The 14,418-nt window shown below is 32.3% G+C and overlaps 1 protein-coding gene and 1 pseudogene across 1 annotated transcript; both read left to right on the top strand.

The window, feature by feature from the left end:
- The first annotated feature begins 5,947 nt into the window (after positions 1 to 5,947).
- Positions 5,948 to 13,734, top strand: LOC108468666 (ADP-ribosylation factor-like protein 2; annotated as a pseudogene).
- On the top strand, positions 11,525 to 11,953 carry LOC128279401 (uncharacterized). Its single transcript, XM_053018198.1, has one exon. The coding sequence runs from the start codon at positions 11,525 to 11,527 to the stop codon at positions 11,951 to 11,953; it is 429 nt and encodes a 142-aa protein (XP_052874158.1).
- Positions 13,735 to 14,418: the final 684 nt, after the last annotated feature.

Genomic DNA, 14,418 nt, shown 5'->3' with positions numbered 1-14,418 from the left:
TCAAGAAGCTAACGAGGGTCTCAACAATAAAGGCAAAAGACTTGCTGTATATACGTGTACTAAAGTTTCTGGTAAGTTCCTTCTTACTTCCATATGTTGTAACTTCCATTATTATATAACTTGTGTAAGGTAAGTAACCTTCTTTAGTGATGCATGAATGATATATGTGTGGACGATGGTTGTTTAATATCATCAGTTTGAGTTCAATTTGTTTGTGTTATAAAGTAATCACCATCCTTCATGCTTAAGCCAATACCATTCGTTTATGCTATATAAGATATGATAAGTGGTGATGGAGAAGAGGAGATATGTTTGTGTACCCTCCAGTAGGACAGCTATATTGCAAACTGGTCTGGCAGATCACGATAAAACATGTTATTCTGAAGGAGAACAATATGAGGAGTTAAGGGTGAATATGTATGTGAATGAGACTGTATGATATATTTCTGACTCTGAATTCTAGGTATGTGGTTGGTATAAGGATGGGTTTGTCTAAGTTGTGTTAAGTTGGTGTATAGTATTCGCCCATGTGTTATACAAATTGGCATACTAAGTCTATCTGTGTTTTGTTAGCGCCATTGAGCGTATTATGATTATTATGTGAAACTCTTTCTGAACGGTTTAGTACTATTATAAGAAATAATGTGTATGATTTCTATCTACTTTTGGTAACTCACTAAGTTCATATGAACTTACTCCGTTATCTTTTCCTTCTCAAGCATGTTGATAGAAGGAATGCTTTCTGTTCAAGGGACTATGCCAGAGCACTGTTGCCATTGTGAGCTGTTCGTTTTGTTCTGTATCATGCATGACCTTTAAGAATGACGTATAAATGTATTTTTGAAACTAATATGTATAATGATCTTTTATTTTGTTAAGCCACTATTTTAAAGAGAATCTTTTTAATTTCAATGTTTGGATTTAAATTAATATAAATTGTTCATGAATCTATTTATTTGTACTTATATGCTGGATGATTTGAGCAATACTTTCAACAGTCAATGATGTACTTTGAAACCTTTATTAAGTAAAAGCCCATCATTTATACTCACAAATTTGTAAACTTTTACAAGTTTCCACTGAATAATTTGTATAAGAACTAATCTGATTTTAGGTGTGACATATCATACTCGGATCCAAGTGTTGGGTCGGGTTTGGCGTGTTACATAAACTAATATTAAGCAACATTACGTTGTCAGATCGTAATGTGAGAAGATTGTTGGATCTGGTGCCCTAAGTGTAGTATTTTCGTCTAATTACACTTGTAATTTTTGGAACAGATTGGTTAATAAATTTATTCATGAATTACATTAATACTTTGTGTATTGTCCTCACATTGTTTTTTCACACAAAACAAAATGGAAGCAAATGTTGCTTATTAGTTGTCTAATATTTAACTAATACTAAGTGATATTACGTGGTCAGATTGTAATATAAAAAGACAACTTATATTAGTAGATGAACCTAAATATGTCTTTAGTCTAATCGAAAATAAGCAAACCCATTAAAAGACTAATATGTTGTCTATCAAGACTAATATTGAATTTTTTATGGATTTATTCATTTGTGATGTTCATAGTGTGGAATACCTAAATCCTGAACGCATGACGAACTATTTATGCATGACTCATACACTTTGATGTAAGTAAAAGCCTGAGTTCGAATAGATAAGGAATCAAAAGCTGGTGTGTTGGGTGTACGACTTCTGTAATACGTAATGTCATTTACAACAGTGGAATTCATAGCCCGAGATATGGGTAAATGATATCTTCTCATTGGCATTACATGGTTAATGATAAGTAAATGTAGACATGGGTCGTTTTTCTTTATGATGGATGACTTGACCACTATTTAATAGTGATTGACTTTTCATGAAGGAAGATGTAATGGTTACCATGAGAAAAAATAGGATCATATGGAAGAGTGGATATTATCCGAAAGAGATCAATGATATCCTATAAGGGTAACACACTAAGTATATCCTATAAGGTCATTGGACGAGCACTGAGTAATTGTTTTCGTTATGGTATGTCGTTAGGGAGAGCTCAGTCACAATACTATAGTGGAGTGACTTTATGACTAAATGAATTTATAATTAATAGACGAAAAGATAGAACTTAATTATAAATCATTTGAGCGCTAATTACATATGTCTAATCGGTCCCTCCGCTAGCTCGTTAAAACTAGAAATGAATTGCGAGTTTGAATAGAAATGAACAGAATGAATAGGAAAAAAGAAATGGAAATCATTTAGGAATTATTATGGGTTTTTCCGAAATGGAAAAATGGAACCATTTGAAAATGAATGTAGGTTTCCAAAAAATAGAAATGGAAATGGAAATGATCCATTTGCAATTCTATTGAATTACTTACAAATGATCAGAATAATAAGTTTATGTTTTTAAGCTATTTTAAAGCCTGAAAATGAAAACAAATCATTCGGTCACAATGAACATGTTAAGTTATGAAAAATTGAACATATTTTCTCAAAATTTTACCAGGGGTAAAATCGTCAAAAATTTTATCAGAGGTGAAATCGTAAAAGATTTACTAGGGTAAAATAGGGGTGAGAAATTTTTTTAACATAGAATATTACAGTTTATTTTGAGAAATAGAAAAATTGAATCGGGTTAGATCACTTTACAAAACACTGGGTCAAAAGACTTAGAAAGTGCTCGTAATTGGACTAGATGTGATGAGTGGCCCGAATTCCCCATCATAATACACGAGGGGAAGCGCACCCTATTAGCCTTTCTCCCTCCCCTAGTTGGACTAGGAAGTTGTTTTTCTATTTGAAATAAACCTCTGCAATTCAACAAGGGTTCTACCTTGTCTTCTTATAAATCGATGACACTAGTAGGTCATTATATACAACTTTGAGAGATTGTTGCTCGACCAAAAAATGAAGAGAATTTATTCTCAACTATTAAATATATTTATTCTACTGTTTTCTATTAAATAAGAGAGAATTTTCGTTTTCAACCCAAATAAAAGAGAACTTTTTTCTAGTTCTGTGTTTCGATTCAATTGGTTCGAGCCCACACTCAAAGCAGTTTGTGGTGTGAGAATAGCGGAGAAGATCATTTGGTTGAAAGACGGGAACAATGAACATCTGCTAGGTCAAAAACATATGTATGAATTCAGTTAGGGTTTAGTGCTATAAATATCACAAACTGGGTCGATTTTCAAAATTTTAATTTTTTGCTGTGCAAGAAAATCATTTTCAAACCGATTTTTTTTTCCAAAAATTGGTATCAAGAGCCAAGTTGTGTTATGTTTATAGTGTAAACTGAGACTGAATCTCTCTCTTCATCTTGTTTGATTGATATTTGATCAGATGTGACATTCTTGTAATTATTCGAATGTTTTGGGGATTGTATGTGAATGAATGTAATATTATATATTTGCTATATAATTATTATTTTTGTCGAGTTTGTGGTTCTTAGGAAATAGATCATGGATTATCATCTCCATCAATGATTATTTTTTATATATATAATTCTTGTGAGCCAAAAACGGACATAGGACTTAAATATAATTTTTCCCAAAAGGAGTCCATAATGGTTTTGGTTTTGGTTTTGGTTTTGGTTTTGGTTCAGAATAGTTTTGGTTCCATACGACTATAGTTAGTTACACAGCTTGGCGACACTACCGTGTGACTCAGGCATACACGACATCATTTTATCACACGGTTTGGAGACACGACTCTATGATATTGCATCACATGGCCTCAGTCTATCACACGGCCACAATCTAGTCACACAACCTGTTTAGCCTTTTTGCCTTTTTTTTGTAAAAGTTTCAAATTAGTCCTAAATTATTTTTGAGTTGGTTTTAGTGCTTCGTAAGCTCGATTAAGGCTCGATTTTAGTTGTGGATCATATTATATTTATGATATTGAAAACTTGTTGTTTAATTTCATATTTAAGATGAATACGTGCATTTTAAATGTTGTTCACTATCGTAACTTCTTATAGCTTGGACTGGCGACTGGAGTAGGTATAAGGTGTTACACTTCGACAGTAAAAAGTCCCATGTATGTTATGTTATGCATACGCCCAAATATCTATTTTGTAATGGGATTGGTAAGTCGATTTCAAGCCAAGACACAAAGCAAGCAGTTAAGCATATAATAAAGTATTTACCGAGAACGATGTATTATATGCTTCTGTATTCTAGAGGAGATATTACTCCTATTGGATATACTGAATCTGACTTCCAACCATGTCAGGATTCGGAGAAATCAACATTGCTGTGCTTTTGTTCCTAAACGGAAGGTCTATAGTGTGAATAAGTGTCAAGTAAGGTTACATTGCTAACTTCATTATAAAGGGTCAAATTTGAGGTTTGGAAAAGCTATGGAACTATAACAATGCAGATAGAGCTAAACCTAAAAGAAATCACATAAGGAAAAACACATTAAAGGGGATGGTAGTATTTGACGGAATAATAAATGTAGTTAAAAATCTCATTTGAAGAGAAACTCGGAGTATTTGTTTTGCCAAGACTCTACTAACTAGAGAGCTCTTTGGGAAACATATAGAGAGGCATAAGAATGCAAAACATGATTCATCTACTTCACTAAGGCTAGTGGGACTATTAGATCTAATGCCCTAGGCGAAGTATTTTCCTCTAAGTACAGTTGTAATTTTTCAAACAGATTGGTCAACAAAATTATTCATGAATTACATTAATACTTTATATTTTGTCCTTACATGGTTTTTGCATGCAAAGCACAATGGAAGCAAATGTTGCTCACTGGTTGTCTAATGTTTAACTAATCTAAGCGGCATTATGTGTTGGATCGTAATACAGAAAGACAACTTTATTAGTAGACAAACCTAAGCAAGTCTTTAGTTGACCAGCTGCGCATGTGCGTTTAAAAAAAATGAATTTATGAAATAATTTTTAAAATCCGGTTTTACTGCAAGCATACAGGTCAGGTGTAATATTTATAGTGTTACAATGAAACACCTAAGTATTCCAAGGATTGAAACCAAAGGAAGAGGAAATTAACTAGGATACATAATAGAGGCTAAGTGGCTACAAATAAGATTTTATATTATGGGGATTCATAAAAGTTAAGTTTGCACAAAATTAAATATTCTACTCCAATGACTAAATTGCAAGAAATATAAACTAAAGAGATTATCTAGAAAATGAATAATGGGGGTTGGTTAACTTCGATATGGTTCACCAAATCTCGAACTAGGGACATAAATCGTGTAAATTACCAAATGGCTCTATTTTATCTTCTGATCTCAATTTCACCGACTTAAACGAATTAGGTTCTGTTTATCTTTCACGATTAATCCGAGACTAACAAATAGGTGCACGACAAGATTACCTTTCGGCCTCATTATATCTTAATATTCCCTTAGGGACGTCACTACTTAAGTTCTTAGTTCTATTCAAATTAGTCCAATTTGTTACGATCTATTCCTTTGTCCAAAGATTTTAGTTTATCCATATCTCTATCAACCAACCTCCTAAAGGATTTAGTTACACATGCTCAAAGTCAAGAAAATAAAAATAAAAATGGAAAACAAAGTAGCCATAAAAGTAAAACTTAAGAAAAAAAATGTGAAAGTTGAGATTTTTATGCAAGAAAACTTAAATAGCATGAACCCAAAAGCATTTAACAAAGAAATCTCAAGCAAGAAACAAAAAAGGAACAAACTTTAACAGATTTAAAGTGAAATAAATTGAAATACATTAAACTAAAGCTTAAAGAGTCTTGAAAACAAAGTACAGAGACTAACATAAAGGACATCAACAGCAAGAAGTAAATGCAGGAAAATAAACTCTAATATAAGGTAGAAGAAGAGAAAATTAAGAACCCTTAAAAAGTGCATAGAAAAACTAAACCTAAAACTAAGCTAAAATGTGTCTCTCTCATTCTCAACAATTTTTGGCTTATTTTAAAGGGTGTTCTAATGGTTTTTCGATGCCAAAATTGCAACTACATGAGCCTTGTGTGATTGGTAGGTCAGGTAGACAAAGGTTGCCATTTTTGTCCAAGTTTGTCCCTCTAACGAAGGTGATATTGCAATACCCAGAGGAGGATATTGCAATATCTCGAGTAGTATCAACTTGGGGGTCTTCCTTAAGAGGTGGATATCGCGATACCCAAGGAGGATGTTGTGATACCACTAAAGGGTATCCTTGGTCTTCTATATTGCCTGGGAGGTCGTGGTTCCAAGGGTTGGATGTCACGATATCCTTGTCCTTGACACTTTTTTCGCTCATTTTCGACCTCCAACACATCTTTACATCACTCAAATACACATTAGACCTCCTAATGGCACTATTGGTCAATTTGGGTAAAAAGGTTAAAAAATAGCAAAAAAGAGATATATTCACTTATTACCTGAAAAATGTAAAAATAGGAAAATAACAAAAAACTAAGCTAAAAATTCTATTTTGTTCGAAAAAGATCTCCTTAAGTGTGTCGAAAAAGCCTAATTTGCCACATCGATTTGTGATAGATCATATTCCCCCACACTCAAGTCTTTTCTTGTCCTCAAGCAAACATATCAAACATGCAAAAAGATAACTCTTAGACTAAATCAAGCAATTAAGTTCTATAGCTATACAAATCAAATTTGTACAAGAATTACTTCACATGCAACTTAAGAATGATATCTAGCTAATTTACCTACTCCTAATGTAAATATTATTAGTTCAAAAAGTTAAAGTGTCAATAGAGATAGAGACAATGTAAATAAACATATGTACAAATGTGGTCCTTCAAAATAAATTATACGGATCGCTCATAGATATTTAAAAATAATTATTTATGTTCGTTCTAACAAATGTAAGCTATACAAATTGATGAGTCAGTGATTTATTCAGGTCCCAAAGGTCTTTTCAGCTTGTAATGTTCTAAGGTTGGTACGGATTCAAAGAAAGTTCACCTCAAAATGATTCAAGCACTATTAATAGTATAGCACACGACATTATTCACAATTCCCCCCAAAATGTGATCTTTACATCTCATCACCTCATTTCTCCTTTTCTCACCTTCCTTATCTCTCCAATAATGTGGGAGAGGATAATTAATATTAGCTCATTTTTGCGCACTATGATTTTGGGACTATTTTATACTCATTTCTTTTTCTTGTTTTTGAGCATTTTTACATTTTGTTTGTTCTTTTCTTTCATAATGCTTTTGATCCTCACTTTTCTTTCTTTCACATTTTTTTTCTTTTAGCACAATTTTAGAGAGAATCAATTATGAGCTAATTCAATCCCTCTTCACTAATCACTCGAGTACATATTTGTGAGAAACCTCCATAATGTTCCTACCTAACTCTTAATGTTCATAGCTTGACACCCATTCAATAGTGCATTACAAAGTTTAGGGATAGTGAAAGGTTGAGTTTGAACTCAATTAAGCTTAAGGTTTCAAACAAAGAGGTTCATTAAGAAGGGCAATGTAAGCCTCAAATTCGAGAAATAGGGATAATGTAATGTTTAAGGTTGGTCCTTTAAGCTCAAAGTTATACAAACAATGCCTACGGTCCTTCTTGGATTAGTCACATAGCAACAATTTTATTAAGCATACATCTATCTAAACGAACAATTAACAATTCAAATTATTTATCTACAATGATCTATATTTTTTATTCATCCTACGGTACATTTTGTACTTTTTTTAATTCGATTATTTCCACTAGCCTATTATACCTATTAACTAAGTGAACTAATTAATCAATAGTTAAGACAAAGAAATTATCTAGCATCATTCAAAATTTACATGTTTGGCAATTCTATATATGCATTTGATATATACAACTACAAACTTATTCTTTGATCCAAGTCCAAGCACCATGAAATAACAAAAATAAAAAACAAAGAGGAAAACAAATATTTTTGTATTTTGAAAAATTAAAATTGAAAATAGAAAATATTTTTGGGATTTTGAATTTTTTGAAAAATAAAATTGAAATAAACACACAAATAAAAATAAAAACAAAAAAAAATACACATAAAACTTATGTGCACCCCCCACAATCAGACTACACATTGTCTCCAATATGTTAAAAATAAAGGTTAGAATGTTACTGTAGCTCGGGTGTCCACCTCCTCGTTGAAGCTCTAAATATTTTGTAGTCTTTCAGGGTAACTCGCTGCACATAAGAAAAATAAACAAACAAAAACAAACATAGAAATGTAAAAATAAAGATGTCCATAAACAAAAACCAAAAGTGTTTAATAGTTACAAACCGCATTAAAAATAAATAAGATGCAAAGACATGTAGCTGATCCTAATCATCCTCGGGACCCTTGCTTGGTACTACAATTCCTTTACCGCACATGACAAGTTTCGAGATTCGTTGTCGACTGAACTGTTCACTCGACTCTCGAAAGATTGGTCCCCCTCTTGCCGTAGATTATGTGCTGGAAAATATCTCAAAAAAGTTATCCTGGTAAGGCATGTCGTCTTCAGTTGCCTCATCATCCTCCTCGTCATAGTTACTGTTCTCACTACGTTCTTCTCCTTCTTCCTCGGATGCCTTTTCCTTGGATCTATCACTTGATCTGACCAACCATTGTATGTTCTGTCCCCCTTGGCTCTTTACAAACATGTCTATGCCTATTTTCATGGATTCCAAGAGTCGCACATTGTAACGCACATCGCGACCGAATCTATGCTCCCTTTAGGTAGGCTCATTAGTCCTCTTCGCTTTTGGCTTAGTTGATCTCTTTAGGGGAGTGGGAGGCATTTCCATTTTATGCTTTCTTTGTTGGTTCTAATTTTGAAATTGTTCTCGGTGCAAAGCTTGGAACTGGTAAAGCATTGAGTTGCCAATTATGCTGCGGACCGATTGGTGTGACTGCTCTATTGGGCATATAATCACCTTCTTTTTATGGGCATATAATCACCTTCTTTTTATGGCATAATTTCGTAATTAAGGGAGGAAAATAGATTCTCACTTTAGCTCTTGCCACACACTTCCTTATTTCACAATTAGTCTAATGTCTTATGCAAATACGCTTACACTGCAAAATAGAGAAAAGAAGCACAGCTCGAAACACGTTAACGGTGTTAGTGTTGAGTGAAAGGCTAACACGAGTGTAGATGAATTGCATCCATATCTTAGCTATGGGAAACATAATTTCTTGTTTAAAAGAAAATGTGAATCAATGAACCCATCACGTTTCTATACCCCTAGGTTTCCAATTAAAAAATTCAATACGGCATCCATATCCATATATGAAAAACGATAAATATCCATGTTTTGAATAGTGTCCTTTGGATAAAAAGGAACATCGTAATGTTTACAAATACTCTCAGGGGAAATGTCTATCCACTTATGCCTTACGTAAACATGATCATCTTCTGCAAATTTTAAGTTAGTGTAAAACTCTAGAACCACGGGTATAACAACAAGTGTAGTTGGCAGAACCACATATTGGCTACACCAATGATGACGAATTAAATTCCAAATTTCTCTGCAATCCAAAGTGGCTAAGTTAAAACACATTCATAAATGAACGATTGACCTTGTATTGATTGAAAATGTTTTTCCACCTCTTCAGAAAGAAATTTGGCTTCATGATATCTAGGTGAGTGGATAGGGTTGGTTCAAACTCTAAATCGCTTAGGTCTCTTAGTCGCATTTTGAAATTTCTTTTTCTTTCAACAAGCAATCGAATTTAAAATAATCCCAAGTACTCAACTAACTAATATTCAAATAACTATAGTATTTGAGAATTAAAATGATCGAAAGTATCTATTAATAAAAAAACTATTAAGGGTAAGAAAGATTTAACAGAATCGATTGTTGTTAGTTGATGTGAATGAGGCTACGTTTCGCGATCGATCCTGAGCAATGAAGGATTTAAACCTACAAAAAATGTAAGTAAATAAGAAAATTAAAGCAAAGAAACCAAAGATTTCAAATAAAGTAGAGAGGATTTAAAAGAGAATTTAAACCTACACTATAGAAAAATAGGGCTTTAGCGGTGTTTTTAGCGGCGTTTTATCAAAAAACGCCACAAAAATTATGAAACATAGAGCAATAGCGGCGTTTTTGGTAAACGCCGCTAAAAACAGAGTAATAGCGGTGTTTTTTGTTAAAACGCCGTTAAAAACAGAGCAATAGCGGCGTTTTTGGTAAACCGCCGCTAAAAACCAGAGCATTAGCGGCGCTTTCGGTAAAACGCCGCTAAAAACTGAAGCAATAGCAGCGCTTTCGGTAAAACGCTGCTAAAATTCATATAACCCCTAAAACCCTAAACCCCCCAAAAAATCATAAACACTAATCTATAATCCTTAAAACACTAAACTGCTAAACCTTAAAAATCTTAAACCCTAAACTATAACCCTTAAAATACTAAACCCCAAAAAACATCACATGGATGTTGATGTACATCATATGTTAAATATTTTCTTATATAATTATAAAAGAGATAGTATTAATTTTAAAATATTGAATTAATTATCATTATAGTTTAAGGTTTATGATTTAGGGCATATGGTTAAGGGTTTAAGGTTTACGAGTTACTATTTTAAGTTTTATGGATTATGGGTTTAGGGATTATGGTTTAAGGGTTAGGGGTCTAGGATTAAGAGTTTATATTTTAGGATTTAGGATTTAGGGTCTAGGGATTAAGGATTAAGATTTTAGGGTTTAGTTAATTAATGTTTTTAATTTATCGATAAATATTTTCTTATATAATTGTAAAAAGATAATATTAATTTAAAAATATTGAATCAATTAATCATTATAGTTTAGGGTTTATGATTTAGGGATATGATTAAGGGTTTAAGGTTTATGAGTTACTATTTTAAGGTTTATGTATTATGGTTTAAGGGTTGGGGTTTAAAGTTTAAGGGTTAGGGGTTAGGGGTTATGGGTTATGGGTTCAGGGTTAATGGTTAATGGTTAATGGTTTATATTTTAGAATTTTAGAGTTAAGAGTTTAGGGATTAAGGGTTTAGATTAATTAGTGTTTTTAATTTATATATTAAATAATTTATTATATGATTGTAAAGAGATAATTTTAATTTTAATATCTTAAAATTATGATTATAGTTTAAATTATTTAAGAGATAATAGATAAACTTTATATATATTAAATGATTTAGGATTTAAGGTTTACTTGATATTTGTTAAATGATAAAATTTTATACAACCAATTAATACTTTTATTTTAAAAATATTTAATCTAAACCATTTGATATATTTAAATATTAGATTTTAAAAAAATAATAAAAAATAAAAAAATTGATAACAAATAAAAATGAAATACAAAAATGAAAATAAAATATAAAATAGAGATTAGTGTCGTTTTTATGAAAAACGCTGCAAAAAGTATGCAATAGTGGCGTTTTTTTATAAAAACGCCACAAAAAAATGCAATAAAAAAAGTGGCATCGCCAAATTTCCCCCCGAAATCTCTAATTTCCCCCCTAAAATCGGTATCCTCAAAACCCTTTAGGTGTTTCTCTCTACCGCTTTTGCTACTTTCCAATTTTCCCAGGTAGATCTGCATTTGAATTCATCAAACAGCCATGGAAGCTTTCCTCTCTCAATTCACTTTCCTCTCAGATCAAGCTTTACAAGGCAACAAGAATTTCGATCCATCCGCCATGGAAGACCTAATGAAGCTTTTCGAGATCGAATCTTACAAAGCATGGGCAGCTTTGGAGCTAGAGGAAGAAAAACAAGTGAAAGGAGCTGAAATAACCATGCAACAAGCAGAGGATTATTTTGACTCAGTCATGGAAACCGCCGTGGATGAGTTCAGGAGATTCGAGGAAGAAATGGAACGCGAGGCAAAAGCTGAACTCAGTGGTGTTGATGATACTACTGAGAAAGTTAAAAAAATGGGGGATTTGATGGAAAAAGGTGCAAACATTGCGTCTAAATTGTATGTTGAAGCTGCTATGAAATCTACAGGTTTTAATGGACTTTTACCTAACAAGGTTCATCCTTCATGAAAAAAGTTATATATATATTGTATTTATTTAATTTCATTTTTTTTGTAATTTATATGTATGATTGATAAGGAACCTTGATGGGGGTTTCTTTGATGTTACTGTTTTCTTTAATGGATTATTTGTTTTTAATTAAAATCCATGAACTGGGTTTCAAGCAATTTTTCCACAAATTCTTCGGCTATGAGTTCTTCTTTCCATGCACAGTCATAGAATCATTGCTTATCACATTATGAAAATTTTCTTAGTTTCTTTCTATCTTTGCTGTAAGCAGAAGAAATGGGATTCTTAGTATCATTCAGAAAATCAAGAGAAGAGAAAAGAAAAGGAAATGCGAATCCTTATGGTGTAAGTTTCACATTTTTCTCTCCCTTCAATTTTTTTCTTCTTTTTGTTCATTCGATAATTTGTATTCATAATTATACCGAATTGTTGGCGCAGTGGGCTTGATAATTCAGGGAAGACCACGATTGTTTTGAAGATTAACGAAGAGGATACAAGCGTAATTAGTCCTACTCTTGGCTTCAACATCAAAACCATCACATACCAGAAGTAAAACTTTTGCATTTTTTAACAATTTCTAATCATTAACTACCTGATCTCACCAAGTGTTTGAAAATAAAAATTTTTGGGTTGTTTCTTTTTGTAGTTTTCTTCATTATATTTATGATTTGTAATGTTGAATTAGATTTGATTTTGGGTTTCGGCAGATATACTCTATATATATGGGATGTAAGTGGTCAAAGAACTATAAGATCATATTGGAGGAACTATTTTGAGTAAACAGATGGTTTGGTTTGGGTTGTTGATAGCTCAGATCTTAGAAGATTAGATGATTGCAAAATGGAACTGGATAATCTTCTAAAGGAAGAGGTAAGATGTTAATTTGACTTGTTTTTTTCCCCATCAAATGCACGTCTTATATTCATTACGGTGAAGCTATCCATCTTACTATAACAGTTTGAGGTTGCTGCAATAAATATTAGAAAATGAAACCTTGCAAGCTAATGCCGTGCAATGTAAACTGTGGCTTATGCTTTCTTTGTGTTGCAGAGGTTATCAGGAGCATCCTTGTTGATACTAGCAAACAAACAGGACATAAAAGGTGCTCTTACACAAGCTGAAATTGCTAAAGTAAGATTACTAGTTGATAATTAAGTACTTACTTCAGCTTGTTAATTTTTTAATTTTGTTGTCTTTGTCTATGTTTGTTAGACTGCAAAACCGTGAATGCGATGTTTAGTTCTTAATTTGAAGACACCAAATTTGGTTTCATTTTTGAAGAGTCAAGTCCCTACTTACCTTTAAATTTGCCCCTCTAGTTAATTTTTTTTAATTATGTGCTCTATTGCATGCTGGTTGATCTTTAAAATGATGTTAAGGATATCCTTTTTTTCATTAGCAGACATCATGCAATATTTTAACTAATACTATTAGCATTTATCATATGCTTTTTACATGAATCCATATGATTTTTGGGTTTTATGGAAGTTTGTATCTCTTAAACTGGAATAACAACCATCAGTATGAGTTTCTATTAATGTGCTCTAGATATGAAATCAAATTGTGTTGAATTATATTGTAAAACCACCGGGAAATGTTTATGTCCTCTTAATATCAAACTTTAGAGTCTAGAATCCAGGCACCTCGGTGTGGATAATAGATTGTAACTAGATTTATCTACCAAAGTGACAATGAATCTGATCATTTGGTTTTGCATCCTTTAGATATTGAAGGTGCGGCAGAGGATTCAATCCCTTCAAGCTGGAAAAGCCAAGGCTTAGCACTTCTTCAAGTGGAACGTTATTTAATGTTGCATTCCTTGGTCATTCATCTTAGTCAGAACTTGAATTTTGTGTTATGGAAACAGGGTTTGTGTACTAGCTTCTTTAACCATGATGGTTAATTATTACGAGTTTTGTAGCTTCTTTTATAATTGGCCGAGTTAATATAGATTAGATGAGCTGTGAGGTAGAATGCCCATTTATTTAAACATAATATTTAAATTCATCAATTTTTATATTTAGTTTTAAAGTTAAAATTTTAATAGAAAATTTAATTTAATTAATATTTTTTATTTATCCTTAAAAGTATATAGTTTAAAGTTCAAATTTCAAAAATAAAACATAATATAATATTAATCACAAAAATAAATATTATTTAATTAAAATATATTTTTAAAGGTTATATTTTTTAGCGGCGTTTATTTGAAAAGAGTCGCTAAAGGTCTGTTTTATAGCGGCGTTTGTGAAAAAAGTGCCACTAAAAGTTATGGTCTTTAGTGGCGTTTTTGAGAAAAGCGCCGCTTTTAGCGGCGTTTGTGAAAAAAGCGACGCTAAAGGTCATGGTCTTTAGTGGAATTTTTTAAAATAAACGCCGCAAAAATTTGCAGCGTCAGCTATAGCGGCGTTTTTTACGGCGCTTGTGAAAACGCCGCAAATAGTTCTAGCGGTGCTTAAAAGCGCCGC

Source organism: Gossypium arboreum, chromosome 8, assembly GCF_025698485.1.
Source record: "Gossypium arboreum isolate Shixiya-1 chromosome 8, ASM2569848v2, whole genome shotgun sequence".
Lineage (NCBI taxonomy): Eukaryota > Viridiplantae > Streptophyta > Magnoliopsida > Malvales > Malvaceae > Gossypium > Gossypium arboreum.
This window is presented reverse-complemented; position numbering and strand designations above follow the sequence as displayed.